Here is a 27702-nt window from a genome sequence, read left to right on the forward strand (position 1 = left end):
GTGATGAGGTATCAGCTAACGTTGTTACCAATTCCAGTTTGAGGGGAATTTATGGGGGAATATATATATTAATTTGGATTTTAAGAGATGGCAGAAAAGCCCAGCCAAGCGTGGCTCAGTGGTTGAGCGTCGACCTAGGATCCAGGAGATCAAGGTTCGATTCCCGGTCAAGGCACATGCCCGGGTTACAGGCAGTAGCCAATTAATGACTCTCTCATCATTGATGTTTCCATCTCTCTCTCTCCCTCTCTCTTCCTCTCTCTGAAATCAATAAAGATATAATAATAAAAAAAAGAGAGATGGCAGAAAAGAGGTGATTCTAGGAGACAAAAATCTCAATGGCATTGTAAAATAGCCTTCCAATAGGATGAGGCAAAGGCAAATAGACCAATCTCATTAGTCCTCCTATCTGCCCACACATTAATATCACCTGGGAAGTGTTTTTTTTTTAATTGTAGTTTCCATTCAACAATATTTTGTTTTAGTTTCAGGTGTACAGCATAGTGGTTAGACAATCACATACTTTACAAAGTAGTCCCCCACCCCAATTTTTCTAGTACCCATCTGACACCATACATATAGTTATTACCATATTATTGACTATATTCCCTATGCTGTAATTTACATCCCTATTGGTATTTTAAAACTACCAGTTTGTGCTTCTTAATCCTTTCACCTGGAAAGTTTTTAAAAAATATGATGCCCAGGTCCATCCCCTCCCTAAAAGCTCTGATATGCTTTTCTAAAATGGGGCTTGGGCATTGGCTTCTCTAATTTTTAAGTTCCCTGGATAACCAAGAGTAAGAACAGGCCTGAGAACCATGTTACCACACGGATGTGGAGGGGGTTGACACCGTAGCATGGAAAGCTTTGAGTGCTGGGCTAAGAGATATGGATGCTGTGTAGGGGGAAAAGCGAGGTCACTGAAGACTTCTGTACAGGACAGTGACGTGAACAGGGCTGTGCTTGTGGAATATTAAACTGGCAGTTGTGTGGGGCTGTACAGTAGAAGGCAGACCAGCAGCTGGGAGAATACTGGGTAGGTACTATGATAGCACAAGAGAGGCGCAGCAACTGTAAGTAATGTGGAAGCCATGGGCGAGAGGAAGCACACTTTACAGTTTGGTGCCTGATGTGTGCTCTGGTGGAAGGAGAGAGAGGAGCCTGAGGGAAAGCTGTGCTAACAGAAACAGGTGGGCAAGAACCACAGACAGTGCTGGGGTGGGGGACGGCAGTTCAGTTTTATACAGGTTGAGGTAGTAGAACACACAAATCAGAACATCTTACAGGTACCTTGAAAATCTGGACTCTAAAATCCTGCTAGAGGGGACAGGTTAGGATTCCACATTATTTAAAGGTTATATCCCCTGAGATTATTGAATCTGCAGAGTTCAAAAATGTCCCAGGGGAGATTCAAGAAAAGGGGCAAAAAGATGACCAGGGATCAATATCTTGGAGAATGCCCGTAGCTGGAGTAAGAACATAAAAAAGGAGAGGTCAGCAAGGTGCCAGAAGCTTAATTGACTGTGATTCATACTTTTCACCAAGTGTGAGAAACACTGCTAGAGAAAGATAAAGAAAACGGAGACATTACCACAGTGAATTCACATTAAAGCTTAATGCAAATTAATTTAAAGTTTTATATAATTTGAGAAACACTGATATTCTACTTGCTCTCAAGTCTGCTCTTGTACCAAAAATAATGCAATCATAACTATAGTGACTTGATTTCATAATGAAAAGGAGTTTCTTGGTAAATTTTAAAAGGACACTTTTGGGAGGAGGGATATGAGAGGGGTGAAAGTGAGATTATTGAAGGTTAATTGGAGAGACGTTGATAAGGGAAAAATATCTACTTTCCCTGAAGTGTTTGTTTTCCAAACTGAATGAAGAGACACTGCAAGGAAGAAGCAACTTTAGCTAGAAATAAGATGAAAAGCTGCAGAGGATATTCAGAGGGAAATACTGCTTAATGGGGGGAAGTCCAATCTGGAAAGGAAGTGATTCGGGAGGTTTCAACAATCTTTGTAACATGAAGGGCGGAAAGTAAAAGTGGTACAAAAATTAAGAGGCAGTCTTGAAAATATGGTTAGATGTCCCTAAAATCCTCCCAAATTGCTGATGTCTAAAGTATTTCAAGCATGTAATTCTGATAATACACGAGCACAGTGGACACACACTATCTGGAGTCCCCAAACGCCCTTTGAATTAATCCACACAGTCAACTGAAAGGTCCCATACGAAGGAGTTTCTTTTCTCTCCTGGAGTTTTTCCTCATCTAAATATAATATGAATACTATTTGTTTTTGAAAATTAAATCTCTCATTCAAAGCAGAGTTTAGTCTTTGGCAAACCAAACAAAAATCTCTAATTTCTTTCTTTCTTTTTTTTTTTTATAAAGAGTCTTTTTAATTTTAAAGAAATATGAAAAGAACAATGACCTGAAATAAATTACTTATAAAAAGTTCAATGCTGCACCCTTTAAAAAAATAAAAGTAGCAGAAAGTGCATTTAAAGAAACAGGACAGAGAAAGTATCTTCAAAGCTATATTAAACACTTCCCAGCTTTGGAAAATTCACATACTCAATCTGGTTTCTATGAAACTTAAAAAGATCAAACAATTAGAAAGAAGCTGGGCTTGAAGGAGAAATGCGAGGGATTTTAGTAAACATCTGGTTACCATTTTCAATTGTAAGAAGTAACCCACTTAAGGAAGCAGTTTAGTTCCTTTGGAGTAAAAATGAGACACTGGCTTTTTGTTCTCTGCACAGTGGAGGGTAGAGGAAACATCAGGATGGGGAGGTCGCTTGAAACTCAACTTTTATAAATAAAAAGATTTTTTTCAAAGCTAAAGTAAATTGAACTCAGGTCCCTGTAGTATAAACAACTCAACTGAGTTAAGGTTAAATAAACATTCCTTGAGCTCTAGTGTGCCAATTAAAGAACACATTCTACTTGGTCATAAATACATCAGCAATTCTATAAGCATCGAGGAAAACAACAATAAACCTGAACACACAATTACCATGTGACATAATACAATAAAATGGGATGGCGCAGGCTTATAAGTTTATTTGATTCAATTTCTTTTTGTTTCAGTTTGATTAACTAAAGGCACAAAAGTATTTCTGATACGGCCCAAAACCTATTACTTGCATAATAAAAAAAGTATGTCAAATGTGTCCTAGGTGAAATTCTGACAAGGAAAAACACACAGTGCTTTTTAAATGTGACCTTTACTCTTCTGTCTTCCTGGTAAATAGTCATTCAGCATATTAAACACAGGAAAGCAGCAGGGGTGCTGGCGTGGGGCTGGAGGGGGAAAGGGAATGAGCACAGAAGTTCATTAGGCTCTCAAGTTTTAAATTTTCAGTAGAAGCATCTGCTGTAAATGTGCACTAGTAACCAAAAGGGATCACTGCCAATTTTGCCTCCAGATCCACATTTCTCCACTCCTTTGCAACCCACTCCTCTCTACTGCCCACAGGACACAAGATTAAAAGCAAAGACTGAAGCCAAGAAAGTCCTAGAATGATAGAGGTTTAAAATCTTGTCTTGCTTTCTCTCATTCTGTGTATGTAAATGTCATGGTGCATCACAGAACTGCAAATTTGGGAAAGACTGGTGGTTAGTTGACATTCTCCTGAGTAATGAAGCCACTCTCTCAGCCACATTCTTAACCTGCTTTTGTTCCAACAAAACTTCCTACTTTTTGAGATGGGCTGTTCCATTGCTGGATAACTCTAATTGATACAATGTTCCTCCTTAAATTGGCCCTGGTTACACCTTCTAGAGTTATTATAAATAAATCTTATACTCAAATATCCCATTAAACAGTGGGAATACAAAAATATTGGTCCAACTACTTGCAGGGCCTCCTGGAAACGTTCTTTTCTATTGGAACAATCGATTTTCTCGTTCCTACTGCCGTTTTGGTTTCTGCCAGAACTATAGAAATATGCCCTCTTCGATGATTCATAAATAATTCTGACCCAATGATAACATATTGTATCAGAGTCTCTTGTGCTACATATTACTCAGACTCTACCCTGGGAGCAAGTTTAAAACTTTTGAAAAATATATATTCTCTCTTAGGCCACTCTTCATTCATTCTAGGAACTAAAACAATGGCTTGCTACGTAGTACCTGGGTAATGTGAAAGACAATAATTTGATGGTGCCTCCATCTTTCTCTTTAGAGAAATATATATGGTAATAAAAATCCTGGGTTATATGATATATTCTCCAAAGCAAGAGCTGGAAGTGAATATTTACACTATACTAAGAAAAGAACTAGAGAGCTTAATGTAGAGGACACAAGGGGACACGATAGGGGCTTGGCCCTTCGTACTTTCTATGTTCTCAAGCAGCAACAGCTGTATCTGTACTTTCTCATGTCCTTTACTGGAGAGCACTTTTAGGTAACACTATGTGTTCCACTGTTTTATGAAATATTAAACCTTCAGTGAGTCAGTTATCACCTCTAAGCAGATAACCCACAAGTCTTCATATCCTTCCCTGGCCTCTCTGTTCACTACAGATTCTGCTAAATACATTCATGTGAAAAACTCGCAGCACCAATAACTGAATTACGTATAGACCTAAACTCATCTGCCCTCCCCCCAAACCAACAGACTGAGTAACACTGGTAAATGACAGGAGAGTCTTAAAAGCAAAAAAAGAGGAACTATGAAAAATGGACACAAGCACTTAAAAACCTCTCCAGTCTAGAATCATGGCTGTACAAAGTATCAGTCCTACCTATATATTATTGTATTGGTGGTTGCATTATTTTCGTTATAAGAGCAGATTTGAGCAGGAGTAGAATGTCAATGTTCTTCTAAAGTGATATAAAAATTAAAGGTTTATCAATTAAGTTTCAATGTGAATTCTCTCAAGTAATTCACTATTTAAGGGGCCCAAATATTGGTGCATCATTTGATCCTAATTTGTTCATGTATTCAGTAAATATTTGTTGTGTGCCCCTATGTGGAAAGTATGCTTTCAAGTGATAAGCAAAACAGACATGATCCCTGACCTCAAGATTTTTTGGAAGTGAGGTTTTTTTTCCCAAATGGAATGACCCAGGATACTGTGTGTTGGAATTTCAGGAGTGTTTACAACCCAGATCTTTCAATGAGAATACGTAAATTGAGACAGAGGACCTTGAAAATACCTAAAAAGTTCATTTATCACAAAATATCCATCAGCAGCAATCTCCTTTCTGTATCTAGTTTGTAACAGTAGTAACGATATCATTTCCCATTTTTGGGAGTGCCTACCTGTCCCACTCACAGAACAATCCAATTTGCAATGAGAAAACCAACACTTTGAGAGAGTAAATAACTTGCCCAAGATTATGTAACCATGAAACAGTAACAACAGGGACTCCAACCCTGGTTCAATTTGCTCTAAAGCTTATTCTTTTTAATTACCACAGTCTACTACTTCCCCAAGAAAGCAATTATTGTGGTTAAGCTCTTCTTACTTATGAGTAATTTAAATCTCAACTTCCTTATACCTCTTTTTGAATGGAAATAAGTGGAAAAAAATTGAAATAGGTTTTTCATTACAAAACTTAAGATTGTTTTTATGTAGATGTTTCTTTTCCATACAAACTTCAGAAACAGCTTTGGCAAGTAGCCATTATAAATAAACCTTCAAAGATAGACTAAATTTCAAATGCTACATGGATGTGTTAGAATTGTTTTGAGAATGCAAGTGAAAGTAAATGGAAATACAAGAAAGTAGAAATCTATTAAATTATAAACAGGAGAAGTAATAGCCTTTTTATCTTTTTAAATATATTTTCCACAACATTAAGTAGTGATCTGTATCTCTTGCTCTACTATCTGTTAATAGTGTTCCCGAGAACATAATTCGGCAAATTATAGAGTCCTTATTGGGGGGAAAAAAGCTGTGAAGCAGCATTATTTAAAATATCTTTCTCCAGAATATAATATATCAAGTGTAATGACAATACAAATATCAATAAGTACTATTTATCACCATCTAAACTCTAGCCCTTCATAGATATGCCTTCACTATACCAGGCTGTGATGCTATCTCCCAGCTCCTGCTGCAAGGTCACTAAATGAACCAAGATATGACATCCATTCATTTGTAATACAAATGTTGCTTTGGACCTTGACCTGTTACATAACGTAGTGTTATCTACCTAATAATCCCTTTGAGAAAGTTGTTTTATTTTTATTTATTTTTTGTTCAAAATATTACAGATGTCCCTTTTTCTCCCCAGGGACCCATTCCTCCCTGTCCCAACCCCCTCCCCAGTCCCTCTCCCCACCATTTGTTCCAGTCCTTGGGTTGTGCATATATGCATATAAATTCTTAGGTTACTCTCTCCCCCTCCACCATCCCTCTGAGACTCATCAGTCTGATCCATGCTTCCATGTCACTGAATCATTTCTGTTCTTCAGTTTATTAAGTTCTTTAGATTCCACATATAAGTGAGATGATGTGATGTTTGTCTTCCTCTGTCTGGCTTATTTCTAAGAAAGTTGTTTTAGATATACTACCTGAGCATGTGAGAGATTACTAGAAAGAACAGCAATGCTCCCTTCCCAAGAGTAAAACATAGTCTTTTCCTGTTGTTCTAGGTACACCAAATCTCAAAGCCAAAATTAAGCCTAAATTATGGTAGCTAATATATCCATATCCAGTTTGAGCTCAATTTTTGTACTTTCATTTTAGTAATTTTATAATTATATGTTTTATTGTAAACCATCAAATCACTTTTGAATGAAGTTTGGTGTAAATTAAAAATACTAAACTATCTCAGACCCAGACTTTAATCATCAGCTTGGCAAGGGATCAAAATGACATAGAATTAGTCTAGACATGAGGGTCAGCACACTTTTTCTGTAAAGGGTCCAATAATAAATATTTTAGGTATTGAGAGTCATGCAGTCTCTGTTGCAACTATTCAAGTCCTCTGTTGCAGAACAAAAGGGACAAAGTCAGTAGGAAAATAAATGTGTGGCTGTGCTCCAGCAAAACTTTGTTACAAAAACAGATGCTGGGCTGGATTTGGCCCCTGGGCCATTCATTGCCAACCCCTGGCAAGAAAATCGATATAGTCTTTTACTTTTTGCATTTCTTCAGAAAACATTCCATATACAACCCCAAAATTACAAAAACAAGCAATTTCAAACCATAAGAGTGACTCCAATTCTGCAGCTTTGATAGCAGGTTGACATTTGTTTTTCATGTGAACTATATAAAAGTGCAAGATGCATTCAGAAGTGGAAAAAATTGCTAAATATGCACTATCTTTCACTTTCCATTTTTAACATATGCACATAAATAATTCTATCCAATGATAAAATCTACTGAGTCAGTCTCTTGGACCACATACTACTTGGATGTTACCATGGAATAAATTAAGAACTTTTGGAAAACATTTGCTCTCTTTTAGACCACTATATTCTTCCATGTACTAAAGCACTGATTTACTAAATACTACCTAGATACTAGGAAAGGGAATAATTGGTTGGTTCTTCTATCTTTTCCCTTAGAGAATTATATGTTCTTATAAATGCAGAGACATAAGATATATTTTCCAAAGCAAGGGATTGAAGGACCATAAAAGTATATGTTTTATATTCTAAGTTTTACTGGCCTAAATCTAAAGACAATTGTCTTTTTATTGTTCTCAAAATCAGCTTAAAGGTGAAATTTTTGTAAATACCTATAGAGTTAAATCTTAAGTAATGCAATGGCATTATAGCAAGCTGACTTTTACATCATTTTATTTCTGAAATTAACTCTAAAGATTGTTACTCCTTGAGCCCAGCCAGTGTGGCTCAGCAGTTGAGTGTGGACCTCTGATCCAGGAGATTGTGGTTCTATTCCCAGTCAGAGCACATACCTGGGTTGCAGGCTCAATTCCCAGCAGGGGCCATGCAGGAGGCAGCCAATCAATGACTCTCTCATCACTGATGTTTCTATCTTTCTCTCCCTCTCCCTTCCTCTTTATGAAATCAATAAAAACATTAAAAAGAAAAAAAGATTGTTATTCTTGAACCTACAGTATATCCCTTAGGAGAGTGCTCCCCAAACTGGGCTACACATCAGTATTACTTGTTTCCTTTTTTAAAAAAAATATTTTTTTATTGACTTCAGAGAGAGGAAGTGAAAGGGAGAGAGAGATAGAATCATCAATGATGAGAGAGGGTCATTGATTGCTGCCTCCTGCATGCCCCCTGCTTGGGGTTAAACATGCAGCCTGGGCATGTATCCTGACTGGGAAATGAACCACTGAGCCACACCAGCTGGGCTCCATTTTTAACATATACATTTCTGGGCCCCACTCCCATACTATTCAATGAGAAAAATATTGGCTGGGTTTTACTGCGTCTCCTCCCAGAGCTCTGATGGGGGTGGACAAAGTGATTAAATTCTCAGCACATCCTATTGTGAAGTAAATATTACTGCCTTTAACAGATAAGAGAACTAAGGCCCACAGAACTTCACTTGCTTAAGGTCATGGAGCCACAGCCCTATAGTCTCTCTGTATAGAGCCACCAACTTCTGTTATGCCACTAAAATGGAATTAACCATATTCTAATTTAGAACCTGAGGCTTCTTTTCTTTTCAATGAATGTTTGCTAAATAAGTAGTAGGGAAATCAAATAAAATATGAAGCGCAAATGTTATTCCACAGGAACAGACTATATTTAATAGTGGCATGTTGCCTGCTTGGCCTATGACCCCCTCTTATTTTTTTCTAATTTTTATCCATTTCTGGCCTTAAAGGTTTAGAAAAAAAGTGGCCCCAAACTCGAAAGAGGCCACATGTGCTTCAAAGGATTACACAGAAATAGGTCAGTGGAAGTGACTGGGGTCAAGTCAGGAGAGGAGAGGAAAGCAGGTGGAATGGATAGGTAGAACAGGAAAAATACATTTTGTATTTCATTTCCTATGACAAGAGTATATTTTATAAATGTATTAAGTCTGCTCAGAGGGAAGGGGAGAGAGGGGACAGGAAGAGATTAACCAAAGAATTCACATGCAGATATGCATAACCCAAAGACACAGACAATAGTGCGGTGAAGGCTGGGGGTGGGGCAGGAGCTGGGTAGAGAGGGGTAATGGGGGAAAATAGGGGACATCTGTAATACTCTCAACAATAAAGATAAATTAAACACACACACACATGAAGTAGAAAATAAATTTAAACAGATTTGGAGATATTCCACCCCATTAGCTGGCACAGTGAAGTTCTCATTGTATAAATGTAAGCTGCCTCTGCTGCATCTATGGCATTAAGACTGAAGGTACAATGGGTAACCTTTATTTCTCCATCTACATAACTATAGTGACTTTTTTTTCCTCAGCACCCTATATCTTTGCTTAGACGTCGGTCAGTCCTCAATTTATATTCCCTGAGTGCATGACAGAATATCTCATTAGAAGTAGAGAATGAATAACCACTGGGGGAAAAGGCTGTGTGGGGGATAGGAATTCCCATTAATTGCCCCAATAGAGAAAGTAAACGAGTAATAAATACAAGAATATATGCAGCCTTGCCAGTAATAAAATACTTCAAAGTAAAAAAATAAAATAATAAAATAAAATCTGCACCTGGGTACTTAGTAACTTTTGTGGGAGTACCTACTTTGTTTCTAATGTAATATTTCAAATTTCAGGTTAGCACACAGCAGAAACTGCAATGGTAAAGTGAAAGATAGGTGGGTAGATTTCTAGATTATTCTGAATTGCTTCCACTCCCTCCAGGATGCTCCACCCGAGGAGATTAAGTTTAAATGGGTCAACAAAGCTTAATACTTTCTGTTGCTGCACATATAGCAAAATAAGCATGAGGTGAATATGTGAAACTAAAGCGAAACAAATTTTACAAGACTCAAATGTCTAGAAAGTATTTTCTGAAGTGCCTTAGTTCAAACATAATTTGTACATTAAACTTGTCGCCATGGCAAAATAAGCTGCGATAAGAAAGTGAGATCCTAGATAATCAAGGAAATGTTAGCTTATAGTCACAGAACTTTTTAATTTCAGGTATCCAATGCATATTGATCTCAGTGAACACTACAAAATCAAGTAGAAAACCAAAAAAAATCAATTTTCCACACTCATGGAACTGCTACCCTTTCTTGAGGCCTATCCGGGAATATTTACTGTACAAAGTAAAAGAATACCAAGAAAGAGAGGAAATGGATGTTTTAAAAGCTGAGGGAATGTGGGGAATGGTAGCCAAGGCAGCATTTACACTGACAAATCCCAGTGACACCATTTAGTTATTTTGTGCTACTGGGCCCATCAGCTCCTTGGGCTGCCAGAGTCTATTGCCTTCAGGCTGTCTTTCCACTTTCTTGATATTTGGAAGCTGCAAAGTAATCCTCCTTTTTCTTGTAAAACTGACCTAAGGACATCAAGGGAGAGAGGAAACATATTCCTTGTTTTGCAATTTTCAGAAAACTGAAAATTGAAATTGAATGGAAGTTGAAATGCACAGATAATCCATGTTGTGCCCATGCCCAGCTAGTAGCAGCACCAAGGAGGCAGAGGAGCAGGAATTTCAGACAGCAGTGTGTGTTTTCAGGGCCAACACTGCATGACTCTGGAGCACAGACCACAGGCTATGCAGGCCCTGGTTATACATATGATCACCTGGTTCTGTGGTGGGTTAAACTATTTTGTGGGATGAGAGGGAGAATAAACACTTATTTATTTATTTTTGGGGGGGCTGTCTGGTTTGTGGTTTGGGGGAGGATCTAAAAGCTCCTGTGTTGGGCCTCATATGTTTCTGGGTGTCTGAAAGCCTGTTTAGGGATATCTGATGGCTCCCGGATGAAGGTGTGTGGTATTTTGGGGATATTTGGCATGTTTTCCAGATTTAAATGTTGGTAATGGGGGTCTAACAGACTTAGGTTGGGTGTCTGAATAATTTTCTGGTGTCTGAAAGCATGTTTGGGGTATTTGATGAGACCTGCGTGGGTGTCTGGCATGTGTTTGGGATACCTGGGGGTATCTATGCTGAGGCGTCTGGGACCACCTGAGAGGTATATAACTAATTTTTCCCAGAGTTTTAGTCAATTCTGCCTGTAGTCAACACTGCCCCTTCTTCATAAGTGACAAATCTGTTTTCTCCATTTCTTGTATCCTCCACTCTTCAACTTCTTGCCCCTAGACTCACCCTGAACCCTGCCAACATCCCCAGGAGTCCCTTGACCACCCTTCCCCCCAGCCCCACAGTCTTCCCCACCATGAACCCAGCCCTGCTCATCACCAGGTGTCACCAGCCCCTCAAGGATTGCCCTCACCCTCCTCGAAAGGACCCTCCTCAGCAGTCCCCACGTGCCCCACAAACAGGGCGGACGCCCCATCCCTGCCATTGCTGGCTCAGCCTGAAGCAAAATTCAGTGGGCAGATGAGGCCCAGCCCCTCCAGGGACCACACCCTCTAACCTGCCCTGGAGAATAAAACTTTTGTATCATTCCTTAACACCTATTCTGAGAAATGGTTTTCTGACAATATCATTTATGGATGTTCTAGAACTCTAGATTGGCCCTTCTTATTAGAACCAACCCCAATGAGGTTTATAAAGTTTGTTTCCAGCCCTCTTTGATATTCCAGAGCTTTCTTCTTCCCTTTTGTCTTTCTCTTTGCTTCCAGAAGCCCAGTGCTCTAGATTTCCAAACCACCCCCTAGTGGGCCAGGGACCAAATGGCATTTCTGTCCTCATGGCCAGTACTCTCCTCACTTTTAATGCCTTTCTTTTCATCAAAGTGGATATTGGGGAACTCCCTGGGAGCTTTGCTAGCTAAGTAGCTCACAACTTTACAGCCAATGTGGTAAAAAATGAACGTGGTAAATCATGGTTATGGCTGCTGGCCGGGATGGCTCAGTTGGTTGAGCATGGTCCCATGCACTGGCAGGTCATGGGTTCAATTCCCAGCCAGGGCACATTCCGGGTTTGCAGTCATGATTCCCAGTGTGGGGCATACAGGAAGCAGCTGATAGAAGTTTCTCTCTCGTTGATGTTTCTATCTCTCTCTCCCTCTCCCTTCCTCTCTATGAAATCAATAAAAACATTAAAAAAAAAAAGGAGTGATCATGGCTAAATCTTCCCCCAGCCTCTCATTCGCCAACATAAACCTAGCACTTTAAAGAGTAATGGGACGCCCGGCAGGGCGTGACTCAGCGGTTGAACATCGACCTAGGATCCAGGAGATCGGAGTTCCATATCCAGTCAGTGCACATGCCCGGGTTATGGGCTGGATCCCCAGTTGGGGGCCTGCAGGAGGCAGCCGATCAATGATGACTCTCTCATCATTGATGTTTCTATCCCTCTCAATCCCTCTCCCTTCCTCTCTTTAAAATCAATGAAGATACATTTAAAAAAGAAAAAAAGAAAAGAAAAATAAAGAATAAGGGGGCACCTAACTGAATAAGTGCTACAGTAATGGCATAATTGTTGAAACTTAAAGGAAAAATAAACATTATTTCTCTCCCAAAGAAAACCACTGCTGAGATCAGCAGTTGATTCAAATTGCTTTTTCTCACCTCCTTTATAAAGAGAAAATTCTGATTTACTCATGTTGAAATAGCACTCCACATCCTTGTAGATTTAATAACAACAAAGTCATGCAGGATACTGGGCCAAAAGAGAGACAGAGGCACAAGGAGGTGAAGAGGAGGTGAGAGCTGGAACACAGGGGTTGAAATCCTGCCCTTCCCAGAGTTAAGGTGCGGGGTGAGTCACTTCACCTCTTGAAACCTCCATTTCCTCTTCTGGAATATCAGGGAGAGGATTTAATATTTCTTTTTTTTTAAATATATCTTTACTGATTTCAGAGAGAAAAAAGGAGAGGGAGAGAGAGAGATAGAAACATCAATGATGAGAGAGTCATTGATCTGCTGCAGCCCGCAACCCGGCATGTGCCCTGATAGGGAATCAAACCCGATCACCTGGATCCTAGGTCGACACTCAACCGCTAAGCCACACGCGGCCGGGCGGATTTAATATTTCTTAATCTTAGGGTACTCAGTGGGCTTCAGTGAGAATTAAATGAGATCATGAACAGAATACAACATAGTATCTGTCACAGGGTTAGTTGTCCAACAAATGTTAGCTGTCATTGTTATTGCCCTTTTCGACCCTTACCGCCTATTCAGCTCTCTTTTCAAACAACTTGTTTAAACACTAGTCTTTTATTTTTCACTTCAAATGAAAGAAATAAAAGTAGTTGACTAGTAATAGCATGTGTGATAAATATCCACACTTCTTTCACATTTAGAGACAATCTATGAATAACATTTAAGCTGGCTTCTCGAAACAATTTCCAGCACATTCTACTTGCAGTCAGATGAATTGGCAATTTTCTTAAAATATGGAGCAGTTTGGTGCTGGGCAGAACATGTATTCAGGCTCATAAACATAAACATTTTTTATGTAGCATTTAAACATGAACTATGCAACTCCAAAATGCTACAAAAATATAAACAAAATAATTTCAAGAATAAAGACATACAGCTAAAGAAAAATTGAGATGAAGTAGTAAAGGAGCCAAGTTTTCTATGATGCAAGAAAGCTGATCAGGGATAAAAATTTGTTTTCCTGAGTTTTTTTTAGAGGAAGATAGCAGCACATTCCAGAAATTATTTCACATTCTATGTCAAGCCACTTTGGTAATTACTTTCATATTCTGACCTTTTTCTAGTAGCTCCAGCCCAAGGTCAGCACCGAGCCTTTCTTCAGTGATGACCACGGTGTAACGAAGCTGAGTGAGAATTTGCTGGTGGAGCCGAAGCTCCAGCTTGCTGTAGGAAGGAGGCCTGTAGAGTACAGCCCTTCTGCCATGGCTGCCAAAGTGTGTCTCAATTGATTCTTTGATCTAAAAGAAGAAAGAAGGCACAAAAAGTCAAGAGGAAAAAGTAGCACATTTCTCTTGAAGGACATCATTAATGCAAATCAAGGGCCATTCAGAATGCTATCTTTTAAGTTTTTTTCTTGACATGAAAGGCAGATTCTCTGAAAGACTGATAAGGACAAAGATTGAAGGTGAACTGAATTTTTCTCACTATTACAGAAAGTTGAAAATTTGGGGCCATTAAAATATAGAGCTCCTAGAGGAATACTGTGGCATAGAAATACGGAGCTCAACTCTAGCTGAAAATATAAATTAATAGCAATGCCTTTCATCAGTACTGTGCTTTCATAAAGTAGTTCCAGCTGCATTATCATATAACATTTCTTTTAGGTAAACATGGTAGAGGAAACAGAGCGAGGAAGGGTTTCATGCTGGAAGGAATTGTTTCAGAAGTGGTACAGATGAGAAGCAACCCCTGAGCTCTGTACATTGCTACAGCTTCTCTCAGGAGGCAGCAAAATCTGAATGCATCTCAATGAGACTGGATGGATCCTTGTGTGAGGAGAGCTACCAAAGTATCATAATTTTTAGGTTATTCTTCCAATATTTATTTGTCCTCCAAATAAATATTCCTCTTTCTCGCAATAAGGTTTGAAAATACCATTAATAAAAGAGAGTTTTCTAACTGACAAGTAGAAAGAATGATGACATTCATCACAGGGTTTAATGGCAGATGATATTGGTGCTTTCCTGAAAACTTGAAATGAACTTCTGATAAAGTAGACATATTTAATTACTAGAAGGAGTAAGGAGATTGGGTGGGTACTAGGGCAGAAAAATGGAAGAAGAGGGGACCAAGCAGGGGGAAGGGGAAGAGGAAGGGGAAGAGGTAAACAACAAAGCTGGGAATCCAAGTTACTTTTAGTGGCAGCTCTGAATCAAACTGCCCATTTTATGGATCTAAAACACAATATGCACCATGTCTTTTCACTATTTAAGTTTCTTCCTTATTTCCCTTACTGACAAAATCAATTCCACACGTTTATCAAGAACACAGGCCATTCAAACTTAGACCCTATTTCCTGAGTCTGGTCACAGCACACTCTTACTAACGTCCTTTCCTGAGCTGACCCTGCTCCTTCATATACATACCACTGTACTTTCCACCTACAGTTCCTTCCTCTCTCTCCATTCATCCATCTAGCAAACTCCAAATCAAACATTATCCCATTTGAAAATTTCTGTATTTTTTCCCCAAAAAGGATGTAATTGAAATACATCCATCCATTAGCACTCATAAAATTGCATCTGTCCCTGATGTGGGCTCCTTAAGAGGCAGCCTGCATTATCCTGGTCTTCAGTGCACACTGACATACTTAATAGATGAAGGTATCTGGTAAATTAATGAGCTCTAGTGCTCTATCTAGATCTTTGCAGATAAGTATGGAAAGAACAAAGAAACAGGTTGAGATTGTAAACCCTCTGAGGGCAGGAATCATATCCTGTTTCTCACTGCATAGAAATTATTACTATCTGAAAATTACTTGACAAAGCACAGTGTAGTGCAAGAGAACACAAACTCTGGAGCCAGACTGCTGGGTCTGAATCCCTGGCTCCACTAGCCCTACGCGTGTGACCTTGGCTGATACCTTCCTCCTAAGGGTGCTGTGAGGATTAAGGAATTAATATCTAATTAATTCTGTGCTTAGAACTGTGCCTGGCATACAGGAAGTATTATATATGTGTTTTTAAAATAATAATATAACATAAAGAACAAAAAGTCAGGAAAAATGTTTCTGATTCTGAGCTCTGCCTGCCAAGTTAACATAGGTGCTTATGACGTGTGATGAATATAATGGAAAGGAATATAATACTACCTAATCCCACTCTCTATGCATGGTACTTTGGCAAAACATGACTGATTAGGTCTTTTCCCTTGTTAAAGGATATCACATTTATTGGAAATGGAACTATTTGAACTCAAGAGTTTAACTGCAAACTGGGACATGATTCTCCCCCAAATTTGGTAATAGTTTATAATAATAAACTTATAAGAAGGAGTACTTGAACCCAAATACTGTTTGAACCTTTGGACACAGGGATTAGAGGGAACCAGAAGCCCATAGGAGGCCAAAATAAGCAAACATGCATCTAGGTGGAAGGGGAAGACAGATGCTTCCAAATATATCGGTGTCACTCAAGCAAAATGCACAGTGCCCAGAATTCCCTTCTCATATTATTTTCTTATGTAATAACAGGATGTGTCTCCCTATTACAGCCAGCTCAAATATAGCAGTGATTTCACATGAAGAGACTTTATTTTGAAACTTTAAGTTATTATTTAAAAAGATACCATCCCTCCTTCCCCCCAACCAAGATGAGTTTAAGTGACATGGAGGTAGCTCTTACCAATATATCTCATTAGAGCATATCCTAAATAAAATACAATTACTGGCCATATTTTGTAACAACCTTGACATAGGCTGAAATTTTAACTCATGTCTCAGACTACAGGGACTAAATAGGAAATGAGCTTGTCAGTCAAATTATGTTGTTTTACCCTGTCCTACAAACTGCCCTGTCCTTGCAATATTTATAACACACTGTATCAGCAGAATGGCCCAACACCAAGGAACGAGAACAGTTTTAGCCAGTCTGACAACAGGTGCACACACTGCATATGTGAAATAAAAACTGCACAATTATGTCAACTGCACTGGCAAATGCGGGATTAGCAAATGCCAAGAGCAGCATTTTTGGAAATAAAAGCTCCTGATTACTCATGCAATTTTGAAGATATATATTTAGTGGAAAAATACATTTAACCTGGCCACCATTGTAACAACTAAACTTGAGACTTACAAGCCTGCTATGAGAATTTAGAAATTCTGGGGGTTGACACTCTAATCTATTTCACTTCCCTGTCTGACCTCTTCTTGAGAGATCTGCAGAATATTCCCTCAGAAATCAATTTGCTAGATGACATGAAAATTATTTTATTAACTGAACACATTTTTATTGGAAGGACTTCCAAATCTGAAACCTGTATACCACCTTGGTAAAGCAAAGGATAGAGTGTTCTAATTAACTACTTGGAGTGTTAGATGCAGCAAGGTAGAGGAAGAACAGAGAAGCAATGGGAAATCAAAACTCTGGATGTGAATTCCAGCTGTGCCAATTGCTTGCATCATCTACTGGGGCAAGTTATTATTGACTCTCTCTTTATCAGAGGTTTCTCTTATGTGTAGTAACAAATCCTACCTCATGATGCTGTATTGGGAGTTAAATTAATTTTCTATGTGAAAGTGTGCACATAGTGTCCTATCAATAAATGATGTTAAATATATATGAATAAAGTTGAATAATAATGTTATATTGCAACTCCACTTTTATATTAGGAATTCTATAAGCTTTTCAATTAATATAGTTTGATCTCTGTCAAAATGAAACAATTCTATAATAAATTATGTGTTTCCATATCCCTGTTATGTTTTTCTTTGTAGTACTCATTACCTTTTAATGCAAAAATGTAATTTATTTATTCATTATGTTTGTTTTCTGTCTTCACACACCATAAAGGAAGGTAAATGAAAGCATGTATTTTTGTCTGTTTTGTTCACTTTTGTTTCCCCAATCTAAGAATAGTATTTGGAACATAAGGGGCACATAACAAATATTCTTTGAATTAATGAATGCAAATATCCTTTCTCTCAATATGTAAGTCTTTGTTATAAATACTACCATAGAATATAGAAAATAGAAAAGGGAGAAAAATTGTATTAAGAAGTTTACTTCATTAGAATTGTGAATAGTAGCAAGAGTGACAAAAATAGAGTTAAATATTTGAGCAAAATAATAAATTCCAGTAAAAAAATGAATAAAAAGCTGTATTATAAAAGCACTATATTTCTCAGTTACTTATACTATTAAAAAGTTTTCACCAAGACTCACCAGAAAACCAAGAAATACAGCTCTTTAAAATACAGTAGGAATCAAAAATAAAACTTTTTTTCCTACACAACAGAAAAATTATTTCTGGATTTATTAAATCCAGAAATTTATAACCACATATTTATGACATCTTTTGGTGCTTCTGCAAACATATAGTAGACCTAAGATGTGTGTCATATATAACTAAAAGTCAAATGGCTTTGCTGGTCTAGATTTTTGGCACTTTAGAAATATTGCAGAGCCTATTACTGTGAATTATGTTTTAATTTTTCCACTACAAAAATAAAATAGAGATTTTTTCAATTGATGAAATGTACACTTATTTTAGATAATTCAAGAAATAAAATGGATAAAGTTTGCTAGCATTTATATCTTACATATTTTCTACTTCAAATTTATTTATAACTGCAGGATGGTTTACGGACCACAGTTTCCCTGGAAATGCAAGCAGAGTCTCTGGAGAATGTTTCTTACCAAAATGAACCTATAGTGAACCTCTGCCTTTGATCTCACAGCTGACTTAACCAAATTTCAAGCCCATGATGGAATGATCACACAGTTCTCAGAACTACTCCATAACACCTAGCAGCTTCTGATTGTACTTCCAAACTGTACATTAGGGCTATCCCAACACTCACCACCCAGTGAAAGGCAAGTTTGCTCATCTCTGGTTCTATGTAGGTTCTAATAATAAGAAACAAAAGCAATAACATTTCAATATAAAAAATGCATCCTCAGCATAGCTTTGAGAAAATGGCAAAACCTATCATCACCTATTCGTCAATCTAATTTTCCCTTTGGCACTCTTCACAATTTATAATTATATGTAATTTGTTTAATGTCTGCCTCTCCTACTAGTCTATATGTTCCATGAGGGTATTTTGTCTGCTTTGGTCATTGATGTGCATACAGCTTAGTGCAGGTTCTGAATAAGAGGGAATGAATGAATCAATGAGTCAATGAATGAATGAGTAAGCAAATGAATTAATACATGAATTCAAAGTCTGAGTTCATTACTTGTAAATACATGCATTGCCTGCCCTTTAATTATTTTAATCACTATCAGGTGAAAAATCCAGTAGACGATCTCAGCGGAGGCTTTGACATCTGCCTCTCAAGCCCTGTCTGATATGTAAATTCCCTTTCTCCACCATACTTTCATCACATTTACATGCCAAAACTTCAAGCATGTTAGAACTGGGGATACAGCAGTAAACAAAGCAGAGGTCTCTGCTCTCACAGCCCTGACTGCCCATCAAAAAAAGCAGAAATAAGCAATTATAAGAAGTTAGGGAAAAACAAGATGGTGGCGTAGGTAACGGCTGCACCCGCCGCCTCCCGCAACCACATCAAAATTGCAACTAAAATACAGAACCACCGTCACTCAGAGCCTCCTGAAATCTGGCTGAACAGAAGCCCCACAACCAGAGAACTGAAGGAGCACTGAGACTGGTAGGAGGGGCGCAGACGCGGGCGGATCGGGGCTAAATCGCAGAGACACGGCCGCAGGCCCACACCCGGTGCCGCGGTTGAAACCCGGAAGGAAATCTCTGCGGTGGAGTTTTCCCGGACGAGGGAGGGGGTCCCAGCCCCACAGCAGGCCCCCAGCCCAGGGCTCCAGGCCGGGAAGAGACGTCCCACAACACAGGGCTGTGAAACCAGCGGGGGCTGTGGCTGAGGGTCGCGTCCTCCCTCTGAGCCCAGCGCCAGGCAACAGCTGGGAAGGACCTGGGACACTCGGGGAGGAACTAACCTGACTGAAATCTGGGCAAGAGGTGGAGGGGCGGCTTCCTCCCAGGCAGAAGGGCTGGCGGAGGCCATGGCTCCTTTGGCCAGCCCTCCCCACACAGCCAGCAGGCAGGCGCCATGTTTGAATCGCCAGCACCTGACTCACGCCTTTGGCGCCGCCCCGTGATTCCTGGAGGTCCCTCCCCCCCCCCCCACCTGCAGCTCATCCAGGCCATTTCCAGGGGCTTTTCTGTGCAAGTAGCCTCTCGAGCCTCATGCTTAGGACTTTCCTAAAATCTCTCAAACAAGCAGCAGCAGGCCCCATAGGGCTTGATAAGCGGCCCAGGCCTGGCACCAGCGGCAGCCTGCACTGGCTCATAGCTTGGCCTCTCCTGGATGCCTCCAAGCCCAGCACAAGTAGCAGCCAACTACGGTTTGCTGCGTAGCTCATGCTGGGTGGCCCTGGACAAGGCACTGGCAGAGGCTGACTTTGCACCTCCTGGGAGGCCCCAGAGACAGTGCACCTCGTGGTCAGACAACCACGCTGGATTACAACCCTACCACAGCCACGAGTGACACACTCAAGGGGCACACCTGGTGAACCAAAGCCCCACTGAAGTAAATTCTGCTCCATAGGGGTGTCTCCAGCACAGCAGCTCTTTGGCTGTAGTTGCAGCTGGTCCTCACAGCTGATTGGCCTGGGGGTCAGTTCCTCCCAGGGACGCCAACAGCAACCAAGGCTCAACTACAGCAGGACAGTGCACACAGCCCACACAGGGGAGCCCCTAGAAGGCCCAGCTCAGGTGACTGGGGAGGCAGAGCCACTGGACCCTACAGGACACCTACTACACAAAGCCACTCTACATATTCCAGGAGACAAAGCAGCTCTAACCAATACATAGAAACAAACACCTGGAAGCAGCCAAAATGCGGAGGCAAAGAAACATGTCACAAAGGAAAGAACAGAAGAAATCTCTAGAAGAGGAACTAAATGAAATAGATCCAAGCAAGCTAACAGATAGAGAGTTCAGAATTTTGGTTATAAGGATGTTTAAGCAGATGGTTAGGGAAATAACTGAGAAAATCGATAACATAATAAAGTACCAATTTGAAATGAAGGCTACAGGAACTGAAATGAAGAATAATTTACATGGAATCAACAGTAGAGTAGAGGATGCTGAAAATCAAATCAGCAATTTGGAACATGAGAAAAAAAAAACACGCAACCAGAAGAGCAAAAAGAAAAAAGAATCCCAAAATATAAAGATAGTATAAGGAGCCTCTGGGACAACTTCAAGAGGCCCAACATTCGTATTATTGGGGTGCCAGAAGAGGCAGAAAGAGACCAAGGAATTGAAAACCTATTTGAAAAAATAATTACAGAAAACCTCCCCTACCTGGGGAAAGAAATCGACTTTCAAGTCCAGGAAGCACAGAGGGTCCCAAAGAAGAGGAACCCAAAGAGGCCCACACCAAGGCACATCATAATTAAAATGCCAAAGGTTGAAAACAAAGAGAGAATCTTAAAAGCAGCAAGAGAAAAGCAATTAGTTACCTACAAGGGAACACCCATACGACTGTCAGCTGATTTCTCAAAGGAAACCTTGCAGGCCAGAAGGGAGTGGCAAGAAATATTCAAAGTGATGAAAAACATGGAACTACAACCAAGATTGCTCTACCCAGCAAAGCTATCATTTAGAATTGAAGGTCAGATAAAGAGCTTCACAGGTAAGAAAAAGCTAAAGGAGTTCATCACCACCACACCAGCACTACAGGAAATGTTGAAGGGTCTTCTTTAAGAAGAAGCTAATGAACAAAAGAATCTGATGAACTAAATAGATCCAGAGACATTGACACATGCAACAGACGATCATATTTCAGAGGAAAGAGGGAAGGGGGGTGGAGGGTGGGAAGAGATTAACCAAAGAAGTTATATGCATATGTGCATAACCCATGGAAACAGTCAATAACAAGGTGAAGGCCTGGGGAGGGAGTGGGAGCGAAGTGGAGGGGGTCAGTTGCGAGGGGAAATGGTATACCTGTAATACTCTCAACAATAAAGATAAATTTAAAAAGTAAAAAATAAAATAAAATAAAATAAAATTTCAGCTTTGCTAACAAAAATAATAATAATAATTAATAAATAAACGAATAAATTAAATTAAAAAAATTTAAAAAAAGAAGTTAGGACAAGGCAGGTAAGTCACAGGGAATAAGATGTTATGGAAACTGAGCTGAAAGACCCAAGGAAGATCCCTGCACTGAGATCCTGTAGGCAAAGCCAATCCAGTCTTCAGGCTTCCCAGACCATTCTGCTATGCGTCCCTGGTCAATTTTTTCTTACATTGTCCACAGTGACAAAACGTTTCCACTCTCCAGGTACCCTTTATTTCTATAGATAACTGTCTCCCCATGAACAGAGGAAATCAGCACTATTAAAAGGAAACACACTGAGCTACATAGCCTCTGTTTTGGCAAACCTACAGGCTATTGACCGAATGAACATTTCCTCTTTTCTTTTGATTTCCATAGAAGAGATCTGTCCTCCACTTATCTATGGCTAATCACTCTGCTCATTCTCGATTCCATACTTCCCTCCCCCAGGCAATATACCTCCCTCCTATCTCCACACTCAAATCTGTGAGAACTTCATCCATCTTTAGCTCCTCCTTCTGGATCCTTAATATTCCCTCCCCCTTCTCTCCCAGTGACTCTCAATATTCACTCATTCATTTATTCACCTACTTAATATATTTTTTAAACATTTTGTATGTGACAGTCATGTTTGTAGGCTCTGAGGGATTTAACAGTGAAGAACCCTGACAAAGTTCTGTCTTTCACCGAGCTTACTCTTTAGTGGGAGGAGCAATAAACAATTAATGAAATCATACAATGCAAGTTCCTGCAGAGATAAGAGGCCAGACTAGAGTGCTAAAGAATGACCCAGGAGCTCTTTTTGATGGCACAATGCTGCTCTTGTGTGTGTTATGAATGTTGTGTATGAAAGAAAATGAGCAGAGAAAGACAGTTCTTAGAGGAAAAGACAGGAAAAAATTAAAATAGAAAGTCCTTGAAGGTCAGTACCATAGGTACTTTTTACTGTGAATGGTAAATATGGTCAGGTAGGTAACAAGAGATAACCAGCAATGCGGATAAAAGTAGAGGTGCTGCAACGTTAGTTGTTATCTTGTTAAGGAGCTAATTGGAAAACAAAACCTAGTGAGTACAAGGGAATTTACAAGTTGGTAACTTAATGCTGGTCTTTCTACTGAGGTCCAACTTCATGAACTTTGATTCCTTTTACTAAAAGCCAGGGAAGGGAGGAGGCAGATGAGGAAAACTGGACGTACTGTAGATATAGGGATGGAGGGTGTTTCCTTGTTTTATTTTGTTTTCTGAATGGTGGGTATCCAAACAGATTCCAGATGCCCCGACTTTTACAACCTAAATTACAGGATTTCCTCCGGACTATATGACATTGCTCCCATAATGCAGAAAAGAGGCCTCTTTAAAAAAAAAAAATGGAAACACTCGGTGACCTGAGTGGGCAAGCCATAAGAGAGAGCGTTGCGACCTGTCCTAAGGGGTCATCTAATCACACAGGGGGAATAAGGGAAGGAGTGAGATAGGGAATGTCATTGAACAGCCACAATCGATAAAATTTACAGGAGCTGTCAAGAAGGAAAACCACCTCACACCAGGTTCATGGCTTAAACCAACAGAGGCCAGCTGGATCCAACCTGGCAACTAATTTCACCTACTGGTAAGCCGTAGCCTGATTATATGCTCACTGTAATACATTAGCATGCTAAATGGCACTCCACAGGCCACTATAATAGATGGGGAAAGCCCATATAAGGACACAAAATGGACACAGAGTTCCTCAGAGAAGTCTCCACCCCTTTCCCAGGAAGATCTTGACTGAATATTCCTCCCCCTCACTGAATACCCTACTCCCCCATCTCCAATTAAGTGTACCTCAATAAATAAAGCAAATTCGGCCAAAAGGGCTGCAGCTCTGTCTCACTGCTTCACTAATAAACTCACTTTTACTTTAACCCCTACGCTGGCTCATATGTGAATTCTTGCCTGTGTGAAGCCAAGAACCCACAGAGCCTCAGGTCCCCTGACCCAGAACGCCGGCATCAGGAGGCCAGGCGCAGTGAGTACTGCACTGTGGGGCCTGGTTTGGTAAGAAAGAGTCAAGAAAAGCAGCCACAGGTCAGTCAAATCACAAGTCACGGTGTGTTGCTGAGAGAGAGGTAAGTACAGAGGATGAAAACATTCCAGGACTGGAGAGAAAAAGCCTGAAAAGGATTTCCTGCACAGATACTAAGTAAATAGAGAGGGAGTCGGTAAGCTAACGGGGAGAACAAGAGAGCTCAGCACAAAAAGAGAAAACTGAGAACAGCAGGACAGACAGCAGGACGGACCTTGGAGTGGACATCCTGAACTAGAAAATGTGTCATGGTAATGTCAAGCTGCCTTAGTCGACTGGGGACATCTGAAGTACTGAGGCTTACAAGATATATTATGACCTTTGCTTATCAGAAAAGACTTTCCATCGCATCTATAAAACATTAAGCCTATAATCTGAAAGTAAACCCTGAGAATACCTAGGTCATCTCTACGTTAAACGCCCATAGGCCATTTCCTCACCCACCACCTCGAACCACACAGTGCCTTTCTGAAAGGGGCTCACAGTGGTGAGCCTGTGGGACCCCAAGAAGAAGGGGAGAGAGGCGAAGGAAGAGCAAGTTGCAAGACAAAAAGAAAAAGGCGGCCTGAACAGCCTCTCGCACTTCAGTCTCGCTGGGCGTTGCTTCGGCTGCGTGCTGCTTGCTCATCCCTCGCCCCAGCTAACCCTCACATAGAGCAGGAATCTTGGAGACAGAGATAAATTAAAAACAAAGCCCAGGGCACAAGAACAGTCCATATCTGGAGTCTCCTGCTGTGACTTCTTGCCTCCCAGGCCTGGCAGTAGTTGTTGGCTGCCTCTGCTTCCCCCACTGAAATGCACGCACTTCAGACCAACGTGGAGGAGCTTATATTCCCTTCTTTGCTTCTCCCAGTTTTTTTCTCTTTTCTCTCTGTTTTGAAAGTACTATTAAGCGTTTTTTTCAGTCTCCTCTGGAGGCTTTTCCTCTAACTAGTTTTCCTTGAGGTGCCACCCACGATGCACAGCTGTGGGTCATCAGTTTACTATTTGCTGTAACTTTGCAGACATAACAAAGACTAAACTGAGATTATAAACACTGGGAAATAGCTGGGAGATGGTGGTCATGACAGCTTCCTTCAAGGTATCATTTTAAAAAAGATAAGGCTTTAAATGCAATTAAGAGAGAATGCAGATTGCTTTTCCTTTTGGTTCAATTGATTTTGCTTCATATTTTGGAGCAAACCAAAACCACTCCGGTGTCCCTCTTTTGTACCTTCCCCTTCCTTCTGCCTTCCTCCTTCTCTGACTCTTCTCCACCCCCTCTTAGCCCCCACCCCTTCCCCATCCTCTCTCAGAAACTCACATAAAGCTTAAGAGGAGGAAGTTATTTTCTTTCTATCCTCAAGCCCTGAGGGCATTTGCTGGCTTTCCAGTAAATGTTCTCTAGCCCCCTGAATATCACCACAGTAAAGGGCATCCATAATGAAGAAAATATAAAATTGACAACTAACAATTATGAAAAACCAAGCAGAGCACAACACAAGACCCTGTTCTTTTGAAAAAAAATGTTCAAATAATGGTAAGTCTCTGTCCCCTGATGCCAAAACAAGTTAATACAGCAATTCAGTCTTAAAATAGTAAGTCCATACAAAGGCAACGTACAAAAAGGAGAGAACACTGAGTTCATTACAACAATATCAATACCTAAGCATCATACAATCTACCAACCATTTTCACAGATGCCAGAGACTCTGACTCTAAGATCCAGGCTTTGCCAGCACCACCCCAAGGCCTTCTGGATCCTGGTGTCCCCTCTACTCCTCACTCCGCAATCACTGTCTGACACTGTTACTGTCCTTAGCTAGTTGTTAAAAGAAAACAGCAAGGAAAGTCATAAATTGTTAAACATGGTCAGCTGGGGACACTAAGCCTGTTTGCTTCACCAGGAAGCTACAGCTTCACACCCCAGGGAATCTCAGCATTGTCTCTCCAAGGGGATTAACACCCCTCCCTTCCTCCCCTCCCATACCGGCTTGGGGGGCGGGGGGGAGCAGGGAGCAAGGGGAGATAGGGACATGCACGATAAAGTCAAAATGGTGCAGGGGGAGGTTACTTAACCATAGAGGCCTGTCAGTCTAACCTGGGAGAAAGCTCGCTGGCTAGGGGGTGGACACAAATGCAAGCTCCTGAAAACTTGGGAAGTTGATTGGTCATTTTGGAAAAGTTCCTGGTTAAAACTCCAGGGAAACTAAGAGCTGTTGTTCTTTTACTTGTGACCTGCACTCACCACATTCATTCATGTTCTGTTCTGCCTGGGAACACTCAACCACGCAAGGATGATTGTGCAGGCTCCAAAGAACTATGCAGCAGAAACTCTGGACACTGGCTTTTATTTTGGCCCTGCTAAAGACACCGTTGAACTTTTTGTATGGTTGTAGGGAGGGAGGTGGGACATTGGAAACCCAGAGCTGAGACAGACTTCCTGAATAAATTTTGTCAGGAGACCACAATTTCCAGTGCCTGGGTCCTTGGAATTCTTTCCTCTCCATCCCGTGGAAGGGCCTGTTTTCCACCAGCAACACCACTTATGCTCCATCTGATGTACTTCATTTTCCTCATCTGCCAATGAACACCAACTTTCCATCTTACTTTTCATGCTATTGTAGGGATCAACGGAGATTCAAACAGTGAAGATAAAAGCAATTGAAAATATATAGCCCGTCATAAATGGAAGGCACATTTAAATATCTCTTAAAGAAGTTATTGCATAAAAGAACCTCTTGACAAATTAAAATATTTTAAATTGTTAAAAGATAAGTTGAAGTATATTAAAAATTTTAAGACTATTTGAGCAATAATCAATTGGAATTGGCAGTGTCAACCCAGAAGTGAACTAGGGGGAAAGCTTCATATATAAAGTATAAAAGCAAAGAAAGGAAATTATTTGATTGCCTGTCCCTTGAGGCATTTAGAGGCTTAGGTTTTGGTTTGCTTACATGGCTGCCACAGTATTAGAGCTACATTAATCTAATGGCCTCCTTGTTTAATTAAGTTAACAAAGTAAAAACCTTAAATATTTTAATCATATGATTTTATAAGGTCTGTCAAGTTAGAAGTGGAATATGAGAAATATCCTGTTTGCATATTAGGGACAATAAAACATTTTATTTTATTTAAATTTTATTTTTCAATTATAGTTTACATTCAAAGTTATTTTGTATTAGTTTCAGGTGTACAGCACAGTGGTTAGATAGTCATATAATTTACAAAGTGATCCCCCCAATATTTCCAGTACCCACCTGGCACCATACATAGTTATTACAATATTACTATGTTCCTTATGCTGTACTCTCCATCCCCATGACTATTTTGTAACTACCAATTTGAAGTTCTTAATCTCTTCACTTTTTGGGACAATAAAACATTTAAAAATAATTGTTACCAAACTCTAGTGTTCAAGTTCCTATTTTGTTCCCGTCCTGCGGTGGAGGTTCGGGTGGGGGTGGGGGCGGGGGGGTGACACTTTGGTTCTGAGTGGGTCTGTTGTCTCTAAAAAGCAACTCAGTATCCTGTTAAACAGGAGAGGACCATTTTGAACTGGGTCTGAGGTTACATAATTAGTGGACCATCTCTACTATTCTTCCCTGATAAAAGTCCAGTGTTAGAGCAAACGTATCATAAAAAAAATGGGAATCGATACCATGTGTACAATGAATATACTTCTTAGGTTTGGGTGCTTGGTAAAAAAATAGTTTAACTGCACAATTAAATATGATTTAATTTTATACTTTATTATAATGTTCTATAAATAAATTCACACTGGAGATACAAAAAGCCCTTTATTACATTCCTTCTTTTTGGCTTAGGAAATATGGTCCCTATTGCCCAGACTTAAGACCTTCAAAAGTATTCACCTATTAAATTTCTGAACCTCCCATTTTCAGCCCTCATTCTCTTCTCTCCACTCCCCTGCAAGGCTTGCTACTTGTCCCCCACCATCTTTCCTGC

At 40.1% G+C, this 27702-nt stretch overlaps 1 protein-coding gene across 1 annotated transcript in view; it reads right to left on the reverse strand.

Annotated features, from left to right (window-relative positions):
* The window catches only part of CPED1 (cadherin like and PC-esterase domain containing 1), a 270333-nt gene that overhangs the window by 228337 nt on the left and 14294 nt on the right, over positions 1 to 27702 (reverse strand). Inside the window, exon 2 of the mRNA XM_016213335.2 lies at positions 13697 to 13880. Within this exon, the coding sequence (XP_016068821.2) occupies positions 13697 to 13880 (184 nt within the window). The remainder of the gene's footprint in view (positions 1 to 13696; positions 13881 to 27702) is intronic.

Source organism: Miniopterus natalensis, chromosome 10 (assembly GCF_054644295.1).
Source record: "Miniopterus natalensis isolate mMinNat1 chromosome 10, mMinNat1.hap1, whole genome shotgun sequence".
Lineage (NCBI taxonomy): Eukaryota > Metazoa > Chordata > Mammalia > Chiroptera > Miniopteridae > Miniopterus > Miniopterus natalensis.